Genomic DNA, 14,196 nt, shown 5'->3' with positions numbered 1-14,196 from the left:
TATTATCTTAATCATCTCATCGCATTAGTTTGCATTCCATATCCGTTTCCTACCTCTGTTAAACTATTGCATGCAAATACCACTCATGCCTTGATCGTGAAAATTTGAACAGCTGTAGAGCAACACCCTAATAACTACATCAAAAGCGCAGACTTGAGCTAAAATCAAAAGAAAACTGTATCGGAGAACTAAGGCAGTGTGTAGAATGCAATAAAAGATGAAAGCAGTGAGAGCATACTTAAAAACAATCAGCCTGGCATGTAGGCAACAAACAATTTCATTACACAGCTGATGATACTAGCAGAGCGCATTATTTCTCCAAGCTTGGGGCACTGAACATGTTTTACCACCAGATCTTCGTGGCAAAAGGATTTCTGTAGGAAAGCTTCACAACGCTTTTCCTTCTATTGCACCAGTTTGCTACGAGGCTATAATACGTGGCTTCCACTGATTGCTTCCCATTCGGCCTACAGTTATTCCACTGTAACTCGCAATAATTTCTGAACTTCTAGCACGCAAGGATTCATTCATTTCAGTTATATCACAGGTACTTGGTGAGGCTCCAATAATACAACAACTCATAATACAGGCTGTGTTTCAGGGTAAGCATTCAGGGCCAGTTATGAGTCACAATGTAATTTTGTTCTTTCAGCTTTGAGCTTCAGTTTTAATGTTTTTGTTCCTTGATTTTCCTCTCCCTGACTTATCTGGTACCTCATCGAAGCTAATGGTAAAATTAGACCAATGTATAAAATGTCACATGTATGATAACTGCATGTCTGTGTCTATAAAATAATGTGTCTGTGCCTTATAGAGTTGGTAAAGATGCTGGCGCTCAGTTATGATATCAGACACCCAGGTAGGTACCTTTGACTGACTCTTTCAATCTCTCTGAGTTTCTCTCTCTTTGTCCTTTTTAATCTCTTCTTTAAAACTTTCTCCTCTGAGTCTTAATCTGTCTTACCTGCTCACTTCATTTCTCGTTCTCCCTCTTTTATGCTTTTATTTTTCTTTCTTCTTCTGCCTTTGAAGATTTCTGATTTCTTTATTTTTTTAGGGGCAGATTTCTCTTTTTATTTGATCCAAAAAAAAAGAAAAAAAAGAAAAAAGTCTTACCTGCTTTTGCATCACATTGCCTAAGCTCTTCTCCTTCTCCTGTCCTCTCCTCCTTCGTCTCCTCATTAAACAAGGACAATAATGTTTTGAAACCCCTTACCCTTCCTCCCTCTTGTCCTCTAGTCATCCCGCTGAAGTCTGAGTTGGCCTATAAGATTCTGGAGAGAGGCCGAATGAGGTTCTGGCTGCAGGCTGAGGAGATTTCTTCCAATGTCACCTACAAATTCTTTGCAAACAACAAGGAACTGTCTGGAGCTGATGTAAGATACATCTTAGTTTACCCGCAGATTGTAGTCAGTTCCTACCTATGCCACTCTCCCTATGCAGTACTTGAAATTCATGGGTGTAGAAAGTCATGCAAATGGAAAATGAAGTCCGGAAAATGATATATCAGTTAGCCAGGTAGTCTTCTTTCAGCTGTAATTTTTGCGAGGCTCAAACTGAAAGGTCCCAGAGTATGGGCTAAACCATTTAAGTGAGCCTTGCAAATAAAAACAGAAGAGATGAATGATTTATATTCTAGCTTCAAGGTGAACAACCTACTTTTCTATCAAGACAATAGTTCAGTCAGCTGTTTTTAACTACACAAAAGTTATGATAGTCACAAAGTCTGTCGTCAAGTAGGCTTTTTTTAAAATTACAACTCTATTTTTCTGCAGCCCAACAAGATGGCTCATGACGTCGCTACAGGGATCATTGAGTTCATCATGGATCATTTCACTGAGGAGAATGAGGGGACATATACCTGCCAGATCACAGATGGAGGAGGAAAGGCACAGAGCTCACTGGTTCTGATTGGAAATGGTAAGAGGGACCAAGGTTTACTGCTGTCCTACGATCAGCCTTTCAAATGTGGTTCCAACCCAGTCGGACCCCACAAAACCTGCAGTATCCGACTACATTCAACAAAAAAAGAACAATACCCTCTGGACTGTATTTTCTTTTTTTTTTTAAGTGGATGTGTGCAGAAAGAACTTATCACAACCTCTTATTTTTCAGCGTACTAATTAGGGGGTATGCTGTCAAGCCTAAGCCAGGAGAAACACAGACATGTAGCAGAGAGTGTATAGAATGGGCTTTTTTGTATGACAGTAGACTTAGCATCTGCTGCATTAGAGATCCCATTATGGAAATGTATTAAGCCCGTTAGTGTAGAGAAGGGTTTGAACTTCATGTCTATAGGACTCCCTAAGACTCAACTAAAGATGCTTGATTTCATAAATTATGATTCTGCTCTCATATGGGGGACCACTAAAAAAAGAATCTATAGCAACACTTTGATCTTTTAATTATTCTCCGTTTATGTGTATCTGTATGTGCACATAGCTTTCAAGGCAGCACTGGCTGAGGCTGATTTCCAGAGGAGAGAGTACATCAGAGTCAAAGAGGGTAAGAAATACAAAACATCATCCAATTTTAAGCTTGTAAGAGCTTTGTTCTTAATTTAGCCTGAGACCAGCACAACACTATGTTACCCAGGAGATAACTAATGAGTGAGCATACAGGAGAGAAGTACACTATCTTTACATAAACTCTCGAGCTGCAACCTTAAAACCACACATCAGTTAATACAGCTTATAACAAGGTTCCTCAAGTGTTTTGTAAAAGCTTATGTCCATTTTCAAGGCTTCCTCTCATGTTTCCTTTCACTACAGGCCCCCACTTTAGTGAGTTTCTATCACTTCAGATTGGGGATGACTGCTCTGTCACTTTGGTTTGCAAGGTAAACACAGTGGTACTCGATATTTATTGAATATTTACAGTCTGACAAATGGGAGGCTCACTTACTGAGCAGATATTCTATGGAGACTAAGTGTGGATGCCACAGTGCTGCGTAATGATAAGGTCCAGACAGATAATAACTCGAATTGTCACGGTTTTTCCTGCCCTTGTTAGAATGAAGTATATTATCAAGAACATTTTAAAATTAAAGTGGCCGTTTATATGCTCGGGGACAGTTAAGTTGACATCAGCATATCTTTGATTTATGCAGAGATATAGTAAATATATGCATTCATTATTTGACTGTTGAGTATCAAAACAGAGCAAGCTTAAACATCAACCAGTTTTCAGAAAAATGCTCTACTTCTAATATGGGATCATTTAGGGTATAATATGTTGCAGAAAAATATAAACAGCCTCAAGTTTTTTTTGGTTGAAAGACAGGATTTACATTTTAATCCATCAAGTGGGTGAGAATTACTGCAAAAAGTTGATGAGGTACAGTTATGTGCTAACATTTGGGAACCTCTGGTTGACTTGTTGACTTTTGTAGGCAAGAATAAGTGTACTTGTCCTGCAGCAAACAGGCATTTTAAATAACCCCTTCTTCAAATGCTAATGCACTCTTACCATATAGTTCATTAACTAAACAGCCAAGCATTAAACTGTGTTTTACCATTTTCTCCGATTAGTATTATTTTTATATTCAGAAAACAAAAGCACCAATGCATTAACATTTAAGAGATTTGTTTTTCACTTTAATCCGTTTGCTGCAGGCATTTGCTTCCTTTGTCTTTCAAAAGCCTCGTCGACATCTCTTGCTCTTCCTAAACTACCACATAAACAAGACTTTATATACAGCACATCACTGGTCATCTGGATTTGCATTGTTCGATGAATTGTATAAAATATAAAGTGTGTGTGTGACAATAAAACTTCACTTCCTGTTTTTCGAAAATAATAATATGCAATTTTTATTGATTTTAACAGGTTGCTAACTTGAAGAAGGAATCAGTGTTTCACTGGTTTAGAGAAGACACGGAGATCATCCCGGATGTAAAACCTGACCTGGGATCAGGAGTCTGTAAACTGCCAATTAAAGAGGTAAGAGCACACTGTGGCACTAAAGACTATGTTTTTGTTTTTTCCCAACGCTGTCCTCATGGTGTGTTCAAAATTGACAAATCTGCATTCCCTATGTTGCACTGTTTCTTCTCCAGTTTTCACTGAAGACAGCAGGAATTTACAAAGCCACCATCAGTGATGACAGAGGAAAAGATATGAGCCAAATAAACATTTCTGGAAAAGGTAAACATGTTCTCTATTTTTGCAGTTCATCTTACCGCTTAATAAAAATGACAAGTTCACTGTCTGGATAGTTAGCTTGATGTCTTACTGAGCAAGTATAATTGTTTAACTACAGTGTATTATTCTTACAAAAAGAATAAATAAAATGCTTGACATGGGGAAAAAATGTATGTTGTTATAAACTGTTTATTTTTTTTACTGATTTTTCCTCAAAAGCAGCAGGATACAAAGTAGATATATTACCATACTGAAAAACAATTGTTCCTATTTTTTCTAAACAAAACCACAACACAAGAAAAAAGGAAATAATAAAAAAGCCTCGGTCTACAAATTACATCTTGAATGATTCATAAATTATGATTGGTGCCAAAACTGTTAAAATTAGTCAAAAACATTTTTTGTCAATTCCAAAAGGCAGCTCCCCTCCAAAAATATCTCGTCTCCCTTTTTTATTCTACGTGTCACTTGTTTGAATGTAACTATTTTGCATGCAGTTTGATCTGCTATCCAAAATAGCTCAGATTGCTTGATTTCCAGTGCGTTAATATTGTTTTACATCCTGATGTCATAGCCAGTGGGACCCATAACCTCTTCATTTCACTGATATTATCTGGTAACAGACCCAGAACACTTAAAACTGTGAGTAAAACAACTGATTCAATAGGTATAATAGCTTCCCAGAATAACACTTCATTTAAAAAACAAAAAAGAACAAAAAACAAAACCCCACTTTCTCAAATTTCTCACAGATGTTGATGTGCCTAAGTTTAATATGTTTGATATGTGAAGATGTTTATATATGAATTAACTGAGACTGAGCTTCACATGAACAAGTATGCCAAGAAACAATCTGGTGAAAGTGTACCTCACAAAACAAATGCAGGTATTTACACTGTTTCACTATGTTGGGTTGGGAAACCATAGAGTAACAGATTCCCATGTTTTCATTAAACCTTCCTTACTGAGCTCTGAATGCAGCCACCAGAGAGCAGCATCATGCCTTTCCATCCTCTTGGCTCCGTCTCTGACCCCGTGTTCCTCTGCCTTTCTTCTAGTCTTTGACGATGCCATAAACAAGCTCAGCCAACTGGCTGGTAAGTCGCTGCATTCTGCACACAGACACACACACCAATAATCTCATAAAGAGACATCCATGTTAAAAACGGTACGACACACCACCAGCACCACCCTCTACCCACTGTAGGCATCCAGTTCAAATTATCTAACTTTAACATGGCACCATCAAACCCCAGTGATGAGAGATTTGGTAGATCCGTCATCAGGCTGATATGGGTCTTGTTTTAAAAACCCTCTGCTACATACACACACACACTTATCAGCGTGTGGCAGAAGTTGTCATGCTGGAAGCATTTGGCCATCATGCCATCATGTGGTGAAATCACTTTAAAATTCCACTGCGCTGTCACAGTGACAGTGTGGAGGAGCATCTTACTCCTATTTTAAGAGACAGTCACTTGACAGCTCTGCAGCAACTGTTCAAGAGGGTTCATTACTGTGATAATGGGAAACCATGGTGATGTGACCAGGTGGATGACACACTTGCCCACTTGTAATGTGCAGTGAGGAAAATCCGACACAGACATTGTGGTGTATAAAATGCCCTTTTAGGTATAACGGCTTAAAAAAAAAAAAGTTAATAAAACCTGTCATGGTTGAAGTGCTTTACTGAGTGCCAGGATATAAACAATCTGCTCTTTGCTTCATTAGCAGAATTTTCCTCTCCAAGCTGGACAAAAGGGAATTTCAAAATAGAAAATGGAAGTTTGTTTTTATTCAATTAATTCATCTCTGCATGCAGTAGCTTTCACAGCATAGTGAGGTCACAGAGTCCAGCAGCTGCAGGAAAACATGTATTTTACTTTGATTTCAAACGTGGTCCTCACAACCTCCATCGCCTCTATTACCTCCTCCAGGAGCCAGTGCAGCAGAGCTTGTGATAAACTGCACAGCAACAGGCATTCAGCTGCAGTGTCACATGAAGTATTACACCTCAGAGATGAACATCACCTGGTATCATGGGTAAGGAATTAGATTAAACACAGAATTAACACCGCCTCACAAATACAAACATAATACCAAATAGTTGGAGTACGAAGATGAAGGTAAGGAACGGAGGAAGAAAATACGCATAACTCCAGTATTTGTAGTCCTGGTAGTTGTTTTACTAGAGTATTCTTTTAAGTCCACCTATAAACATGCTGACCACAAACGCATTATTCTGGTTTTCCCTCAAGTTAAACTGCCGCGAGTGGGAAAAACAATAAGCCGCATAATAAAACTTCTGATGGGCTATTGGCAAGTGGTTTCATTATCCCTGTTATTGCAGTAAAATTGCCCCGTTTTGTGACAGAAATCACACAGCTATTATTTTCTATAGAGAAGGAAGGCTTTTCTGCACTTAAAAGCACTCCAGTTCACTCCAGAGATTATAAAATGTTTAAAAAATGGGTTCATGAAAGAAAAAGTGGAAAGAACAATGAAGTAAAACTGAATAAAAATTATGAAGCTTTTATTTTAAAACATCTCACTGTCTTTTCTGTGGGTTTGTGTAAGAGCAAGAGGTCGGCATGACATTAGCGAGGCATGTAAATATGATTTTCATTTACCTCACTCGCTCAAAAAGAAACCCCCACCACACAAACACACACACTAACCTCTCTTTTCTTCTCCTCAGTGAGACTAAACTCTCCCACAGTGACAAGATTGTGATTGGTGGAACCCCGGCTATGGCAACAATGGAGGTATTATCATCTTTTATACAAAGCTGAACAGTATATGCTTCGGAGGAATCTCACACATCAGTAGCTTTATGACAGTAAAGCACCTCAGACATTGGTGCTGCTGCTCGTCTGTGTTGCTTGTAGAAGTCCTCAAAGTGTCTTTGCAGAGACGAGGAAACTTTGAGATAAATTAAAGGGATAATCACAAGGGAAAGCTAATGAATAAAAATGGTTTAAAATTCATTAAAGTTGATTAAGTAGCGTGTCTTCCGATCGTTTTGTCAGAAAGCTTTATAATTGTAATTAGCCTACCTGTTAAATTAATCTCATTTTAAATCATAGCTCAAAACACACAAAGCAGAAATAAATACCAAGACACTGAGTTGATGCCTCTGCCGTCATGTGGCTGATCATTTTTTTGCTGATTGATTCACAGGTAGTTGAACCAGTGGAGAAGGACAAGGGCAAGTACTCCATCGTGATCACTGACCCTGAAAACTCACATAAACGCACACTGGACCTCAGCGGTGATGGTCAGTACTTTCAGTACTTTTCCTCTCTTATTTCCTTCCCTCCAGAGTCAATTCCTGTTTTTATCGATAACTCTGTAAAAAGAGGGTAGAAAATAACACAGTCACTTGTTTTTATGGCTGTCTTTCAGCGTGTAGTCTCTCTGGTTATACTTCAGCTAGTCTTTGAGTATGAAAGTCTCCAGTTTCATACTGCTGCTTGTGAGTTACATACATTTGAGTGTGGATCGGATTACATACACAACAATGCAAAAGTCTTGAGCTACTCTTTATTTCCCTAATCGTTTGAAAGACAGAAAGCTTTGAAAAGTTTTTCTTTGGACATTAGCTGCTTTTCACTCATTTTCTGGCTAATTATAGAGGAATGGTTTTTTTGGTTTAAACCACCCAACACTGACCTATGTATCATTCAAGCATAAAAATGGCCACCAACTCAACGGTTGAAGCAGTTTTGTGTCTACACATAACAGAAAAATTAGCAAAGAACCATTTTTAAATTGTACCTTTAATAATTACTGCGGCTCAAAACTTTTGCACAGCACTGTATGGAAAAAATCTCCATTAAAACTTCTCAAATTAACTTTTTTGATTTATGACACATTCATGAGTGTTATAACTGAAAGGTGCATTCCTGTATTACCACCATTTTAAAACTATTAATTTCTTTAAAAAAATGTTACCATGTTCATTAGCAGGAAAAGGGAAAGATTCTGTTTTGATATTATAAAGACTATTTTGGTTCTAGGTGTGTCTAAATTTAAAGGAAAGTAAACTGGCATGTGCTGTGACAGTGACTGTTTTCTGTTTTTGTGTTTAACAGTATATGAGAAAGCCTTTGCAGAGTTCCAGAAACTAAAGTAAGACTATATTCTCAAAGCTGTTTTCTTTTTTTTTAATCTTGTGCCTTTATGTGTCAGACTGGCTCGCCTAATGATGAATCACTGCTTCCTTCACATTTGCTTCATAACTGTGAGTTTGACATCTAATAGTTCAAAGTAATGATTTCCCAGGCTACACTGTGTTCACATACAGAAAACAATAGTCTTGTTTTCCTGCTTCAAATAATGTAAAGAATGAGGTTTTCTATAAATACACGTATATTCGACTCTCTCGTTCTGATTGTATTTGAATAGTAAAACATCTATTGGAAATTTCATTAACATTTGTTTCTCCACATTTCAAACAGTGCAAAGCCTTCAGATCATTTGAGACACTGCAGAAGGATTGTATGAGCCTTTGTAACCACTATATGCTCAGTGTTAATCAGTGTAGATCCATGCATTGATTAGACTTGTCACTTTAAAATATCAGTGCACTCCTAACTCCAAACTGCTACACTAAAACTAACTGCTTGTTTTGAATATTTTAGTTGTTTAATTAGCCTGTGCTTTGCCCTGTAAGGACCTGTGCAAGTCTGACTCAGGATTTAATCCCAGAATAAAGTTATGATTTTCAGATTAGGTCACTATATTATTTGATGACTTATTCTCCTTTTTCTGTGACTGAAGAAACTGTGTGTATGCTTTAAATCACTGCTGCATGAATGTAGCATGCTGCAAATCGAATCAGACGCTTCCCTGGCACTATTGCATGAGCAGAATCTAAAGAGCTCCAAGAGGTGTAAAACTTCTGCATGCAAGTATGGTTTTTTTTCACCTACAGCTACAGTTTTGAAAAGTCTTGTTAAATCACTGCAACTCGAGTTGCATAAATGATCAATACAGCATTAGGAAAAATTACCCTGCATCTTTAAGTTGAGCAAATTCAAAAACTCCAAGGCTGGCTGTCTGGAAAGAGTCCAGCGCATTATAATTTGAGATAAAAATCTTGGTTAAAAATAGAAGCAGTCAGGTAGCAGAGATCCTTTGGGGTCTGTCGGCTAATTGGGCCAAAGCAAACCCCACACCCACACACACATTTTGCAAATCCTTTTAGGAAAGGGATTGAGACTGCAAACACTAAACACTGCATGCAGTGTGGAAACCATCCAAATCCCTTTTCCAATTAACATTCAAAGAGAGACATTTAAGCACAAGACTTTACAAACACATTGAAACAAGTGACACGCTGTTACCCTTTTGATTGAGCATCAACTTGCCAAGAGGAGAGCAGAGTTTCCCCAACCATCTGGTCCTGTGGCTGACCTCTGGTCCTGCCATGCTGCTCCAACAGCCCTCACATAACAATATCATTTTTCCCCAGGAAATATACATGAAACTCCTGAAGTAAACAATATTAAAAGGAGGTTTGGCTGTAAATCTAAAGCACCTTGTAGCACACCATCTGACCACTGTTAGTTAACCGAAAGGAAAAAGAAAAAAAACAAAGAAAAAATGATGTGTGGTCAGAGCCAGGTAATGAAAGCTAACCAGAAACGACTTGGCTAAAGTAAAACTTGAACTAAATAAAGATTTGCTAGTGACAGAATTTATATAATAATACAAAACTGCTTTGATTTTTCAGGGCCGAGGCATACGCTGAGAAGAGTAAGTTTATCCTCCTGTTCTCCTTTATATAATAGCTTAATATAATAAACAATAGGAATAACCTAGAATGTTAACAACTGTTTGTTTTAGACCGTGGTAAGGTGGTGGGAGGACTGCCTGATGTGGTCACCATTATGGAAAAGAAGGTAGGCGTGCAAGTGTGTGAAACTGCATGCTTTTGGTCTCATTTTGCTAATAGGTATTTTTTATGCTTTCTGTAGACTTTGAGTTTAACATGTACAGTGTGTGGAGACCCCAAACCTCAGGTGTCATGGCTGAAGAACGGATCGGAAGTCGAGCCTGATGATCAGGTAAATGTGTAAATGTGTTATTGGAGTTATGTCAAAATAAATTTCACAACTTGTTTTCAGCTAATTAAATTGTGTTTGCAAGTCACATATACAACCAGTTCATATTCAGACGGGGCTTTGTACTTTTATTTGATTCCTTCCCGATAAATACTGCCTTATTCTCTGACTCTGTTTAACCTCTTCAGAAACTCAACTCCTCCCCTCCTGTCTCATGATTAATTGTCTCATTAACCATACACAATTACAACATAATGTTTCTATTAACTTGTCTTGTGGAAATTTCACACTCAGTATGTGTCTACTAAAATATGCTTCATGATATCATGACTCCAGATTCATTTGATCAGATAATGTCTGTTCAAAAGTCAATGTCTATAATACTTACCATGATATTAAAACCAGTATTCATATAAAATAATAGCAGTAATTAAAAAACTATTTCTGGTAATACTGAAAGTGGTAATGAAGTACTTTCTAAAAAGCATGCTTCATGTATATTTAAATTAGTACAAATGATTAGTAGTAATAAAATGCACAATACCCCAAAACCATTGATATGCTTTAGTTCCTTGTTAGGAACTTCATGAATGTGATGTTGTCCCTATTGTGTCAAAGCCCTTTTTATACATTCATCAGCCACTTTAGTAGGTACACCGATTCAAGAAATTATTAAAGTAAATATTTAATCAGCCAATGGCAGCAACGCCGTACATTTAGGCATGTAGGGGGATCAAAAGGGGGAAGAAAGGTGAGACTTTGAATGTACATGAGCAGGGTTATTTGTGACAGACGAGCTAGTCTAAGTATTCTGATCAAAAATAGAAGATCAACAATGGAGTACGTTTGGGATGTGGTGGAGCATGAGATTAGCAGCATGATGCCATCATGTCGATATGAAACAAAATCCCTGATGAATGTTTTAAGCATCTTGCTAAAGATGTTATGGCTGAAGACAACAGGATCCAATCCAAAACTAGCAACGTATACCTAATCAAGTGGCAGGTGAGTGTATTTACCACTGAGAGCACCAAGATTCAGGAAACTACACTACGCTTCTATACTGACCCCAAAGTCAGTATTATCAGCACAATCCTAGATCAGTAACGGAACAACTCTACCCCTCATAACTCATTAACCTACTTGCCAACCAGAGTACAGTAAGTCTACAGTCTGTCGTTAGTCAACGAAAGCTCTTTCAATAGCATCAGAATCCTGCAGCTTCTACCAGCTTTGAAGATTTAAGTTTGAGAAACCCCGGTCCAGGAGGAATTTGTGTTCAAGTTTTCTCCTTTATTCATTCCCTCACCTGCTAATAATCTGTCTAAAACAAGAAGCGAGGCCCTTGTTGATGAGTTTTCCAAACCTCTAGAGTGTCTCTCATGCACTTAGTTACAACAGAGGCTTCTCAGGATGCATGAAGATAAATGAAAAACAAACATGAACATAAGAAGATCCAGAGAATTTTATATCTAATCCTCATGTTTGACTCTGGAAGTACACAGCATGTCAATTCGAGTAGTGTAATAAGCAGAAGTTACTATTTTTTAGACATTTTGTCAGATTTTATAATATCTGTATCACAGAAATGACTGTAATTAGAATATTTTTTCCCTGAATAATACACAGCTTAACCTACATTGGTCTAGTAAATTAATGCATTTAACCAAGAACACATAGCATGCTAATGGCTACCATTTTTAGGATTTTAATCTACTAGACCGTTTTATTTCTTGTAATTAAAAGGCAAGTGTTTCTCTTAATAATGTAATTAACCTGCTGAAAGTACCACTCCATAAAATGTATAAATGTCCAGACCTTACAAGTGAGTGAGCAGGTACAAGAGGCAATTTAAAATGTTGGGCTCTTGTCTGCACCACTCGTAGTACATGGTACAATTCAGAATAAAGTACTCTGTGTAGACTAGAGTATCAGAGACAATATACAGTAGGTTTTTTTTGGGTGGTCTAAAAAAATATGGATGGGGCACATCTGTATTGCTTTTCAATTCAATTTCACCATACTTTGGTTGAGCGTGGTTGAGTGCAGCAGAACAGATAAGACAGGAATACATCATTAGTCCCTTTGTCCATTCAGCCCATGCACCAGTGCTCAGCTTTTGCTCATGCTGCCACTTTGAGTAAGGCATTTTAAAGAATAAATCATGCTAAACTCCCTCCACTGGCTTTCTCACTTTTTTTAACCTCTGAATTCATTTCCCAGTATGTGGTCTCCCTGGACCAGGGCAAGTTTGCCAGTCTGACGATCAAAGGCGTTTCCATGGAGGATTCTGGCAGATATACCATGATTGTCCAGAATAAATATGGAGGAGAGTCTGTGGATATAGTGGTGAGTGTTGCCGCTGTGTAACACAAATGACTGAATTTACTCTGAGCCGTCATCTGCAGCAGAAATATTTTCTTTCCATTGGTGCCCAACATGGGGATATATTTTGATCGCAGCAGCACAAAAACCTTACACGGGCCTGATATTTGACCTTGTTACTTTTGCTCACCCTGATTTTGACAGAATTAATATAAAATAATACAAAATCCAAATTTCTCTAAAATTAAAAATACCTAAATAATTTCTATTGATGATACAATGTGCTGCAGCCCTTTAAACAATCCTTTTGTGTTCACCGCTGTAGTAAATGCACGTATGGGTATTAACATTATGTCCTTGTCTCGCTATTTTTATCTCCAGGTCAGTGTGTATCGCCATGGGGAGAAAATCCCTGAGGCAAAACCAACTCTGACCCCTAAAACAATCATCCCACCTAAATTACCAATCGAGATCCCTCAGCCTAAGACTCAGCCTGCTCCGAGCGCTGCCCCTTCAACTCCTAGCCCTGCCGCTCCTAAGGCAGCACTGGGAAGAGGGGTGAAGAGTCCTACTCCAAGTCGGAGGAAGTGAAAAGCAAGGCAGAAGAAACGCAATCACTGGTGCACAATTAGAACACACATAGCTGAGAAGCCTTTATTGGTGTTCTCTATCTGGACTGAAATGGAGCTAATACTCTTTGCATTAAATTAGAGCATCAAGAAAACCCTGACACATGAAATAAATCTTGCAATTGTGATGGGAAGAAAAAAATTGTTTCAATGTGAAATCATTGTATAAAATCAGCAAAATTATACTAGAATAATAAAAAGCTAGGCACTATCTAAACATGAGGAAATTAGAAATTAATTGAAATGAACTCGAATAAAGCTACAAATTGAATAAAACTTTCTGAAGAAAGAGTGAAATGTGTTTTAAATTCATTCTTGAAGTGTACAAATGACACCGCATGCAGTATAATTAAATATTAAATGGCTTGCAAATTACAGGAACATTGCCCAAAGTTAACTGACTTGAAGCCTCGATGCACCTTGGCACACTATTTCATATTTATCATAGTTAGGGGGAGTTTAACATGTTAGTCAAAACTTTTCCATAGGTATTAAATTGGGTTAAAGTCTAGTAAGTACAAATCCCAAAGGAGACCAGTAAACATTAATTTCATGCCCTATGGATGTGGGTATTGTCCCCTGTAACCATGTGACCCATCCATCTTTGTTGTCATGCCACCAAAATACCCCCACAGCATACCAAAACCATGGGATCCCCTCACTGTAGAGTTTAAGAGCTTTCTCTTTAAATTCTTATCTGTGTCACAGAATATTTCAAGTAAACCAGAGAGATGGTCTGCTCCATCAAGGATTACTCTAAACATAGTTTTAAAAAAATGCTGTGTTATGTTACAAAGTTGCTAGGGCCACTAGCTTTGACATGCCCTCACATCACTAACCTGCTGACTATTACCTGCATTTTTGATGGTGTCTAGCACCAGATGTTCTTGGTATAATCACATACACACCACTCCCATTTGCCTTTGATTATGGGGCTGAGGCAAGTTTCATTATGAGCCAGTGGAGAGAGGTGCGCCCTTCTTGTCTATATTTTTCTGAATATGATCAGTGGTTTGGCTCAGTCTCACAGT

The 14,196-nt window shown here is 37.9% G+C and overlaps 1 protein-coding gene across 1 annotated transcript in view; it reads left to right on the top strand.

The window, feature by feature from the left end:
* Positions 1 to 13,456, top strand: part of myom2b (myomesin 2b) — a 29,214-nt gene extending 15,758 nt beyond the window's left edge. Inside the window, exons 23-39 of the mRNA XM_086285741.1 lie at positions 815 to 859; positions 1,240 to 1,376; positions 1,776 to 1,920; positions 2,443 to 2,505; positions 2,772 to 2,839; positions 3,829 to 3,942; positions 4,059 to 4,146; positions 5,202 to 5,240; positions 6,081 to 6,186; positions 6,842 to 6,908; positions 7,324 to 7,420; positions 8,238 to 8,274; positions 9,881 to 9,903; positions 9,994 to 10,049; positions 10,125 to 10,214; positions 12,435 to 12,560; positions 12,918 to 13,456. Coding sequence (XP_086141867.1) covers positions 815 to 859; positions 1,240 to 1,376; positions 1,776 to 1,920; positions 2,443 to 2,505; positions 2,772 to 2,839; positions 3,829 to 3,942; positions 4,059 to 4,146; positions 5,202 to 5,240; positions 6,081 to 6,186; positions 6,842 to 6,908; positions 7,324 to 7,420; positions 8,238 to 8,274; positions 9,881 to 9,903; positions 9,994 to 10,049; positions 10,125 to 10,214; positions 12,435 to 12,560; positions 12,918 to 13,127 — 1,511 coding nt within the window. The 3' untranslated portion in view covers positions 13,128 to 13,456. The remainder of the gene's footprint in view (positions 1 to 814; positions 860 to 1,239; positions 1,377 to 1,775; positions 1,921 to 2,442; positions 2,506 to 2,771; positions 2,840 to 3,828; positions 3,943 to 4,058; positions 4,147 to 5,201; positions 5,241 to 6,080; positions 6,187 to 6,841; positions 6,909 to 7,323; positions 7,421 to 8,237; positions 8,275 to 9,880; positions 9,904 to 9,993; positions 10,050 to 10,124; positions 10,215 to 12,434; positions 12,561 to 12,917) is intronic.
* The last annotated feature ends 740 nt before the right edge of the window (positions 13,457 to 14,196 follow it).

This window comes from Aulonocara sp. 'chitande type north' Nkhata Bay, linkage group LG1, assembly GCF_057382095.1.
Source record: "Aulonocara sp. 'chitande type north' Nkhata Bay isolate Kocher_YH1m ecotype deep benthic linkage group LG1, A_spYH_male_GT1.1, whole genome shotgun sequence".
Lineage (NCBI taxonomy): Eukaryota > Metazoa > Chordata > Actinopteri > Cichliformes > Cichlidae > Aulonocara > Aulonocara sp. 'chitande type north' Nkhata Bay.
The sequence above is the reverse complement of the archived record's forward strand: the minus strand, read 5'-3'. Positions and strand labels throughout refer to the sequence as shown.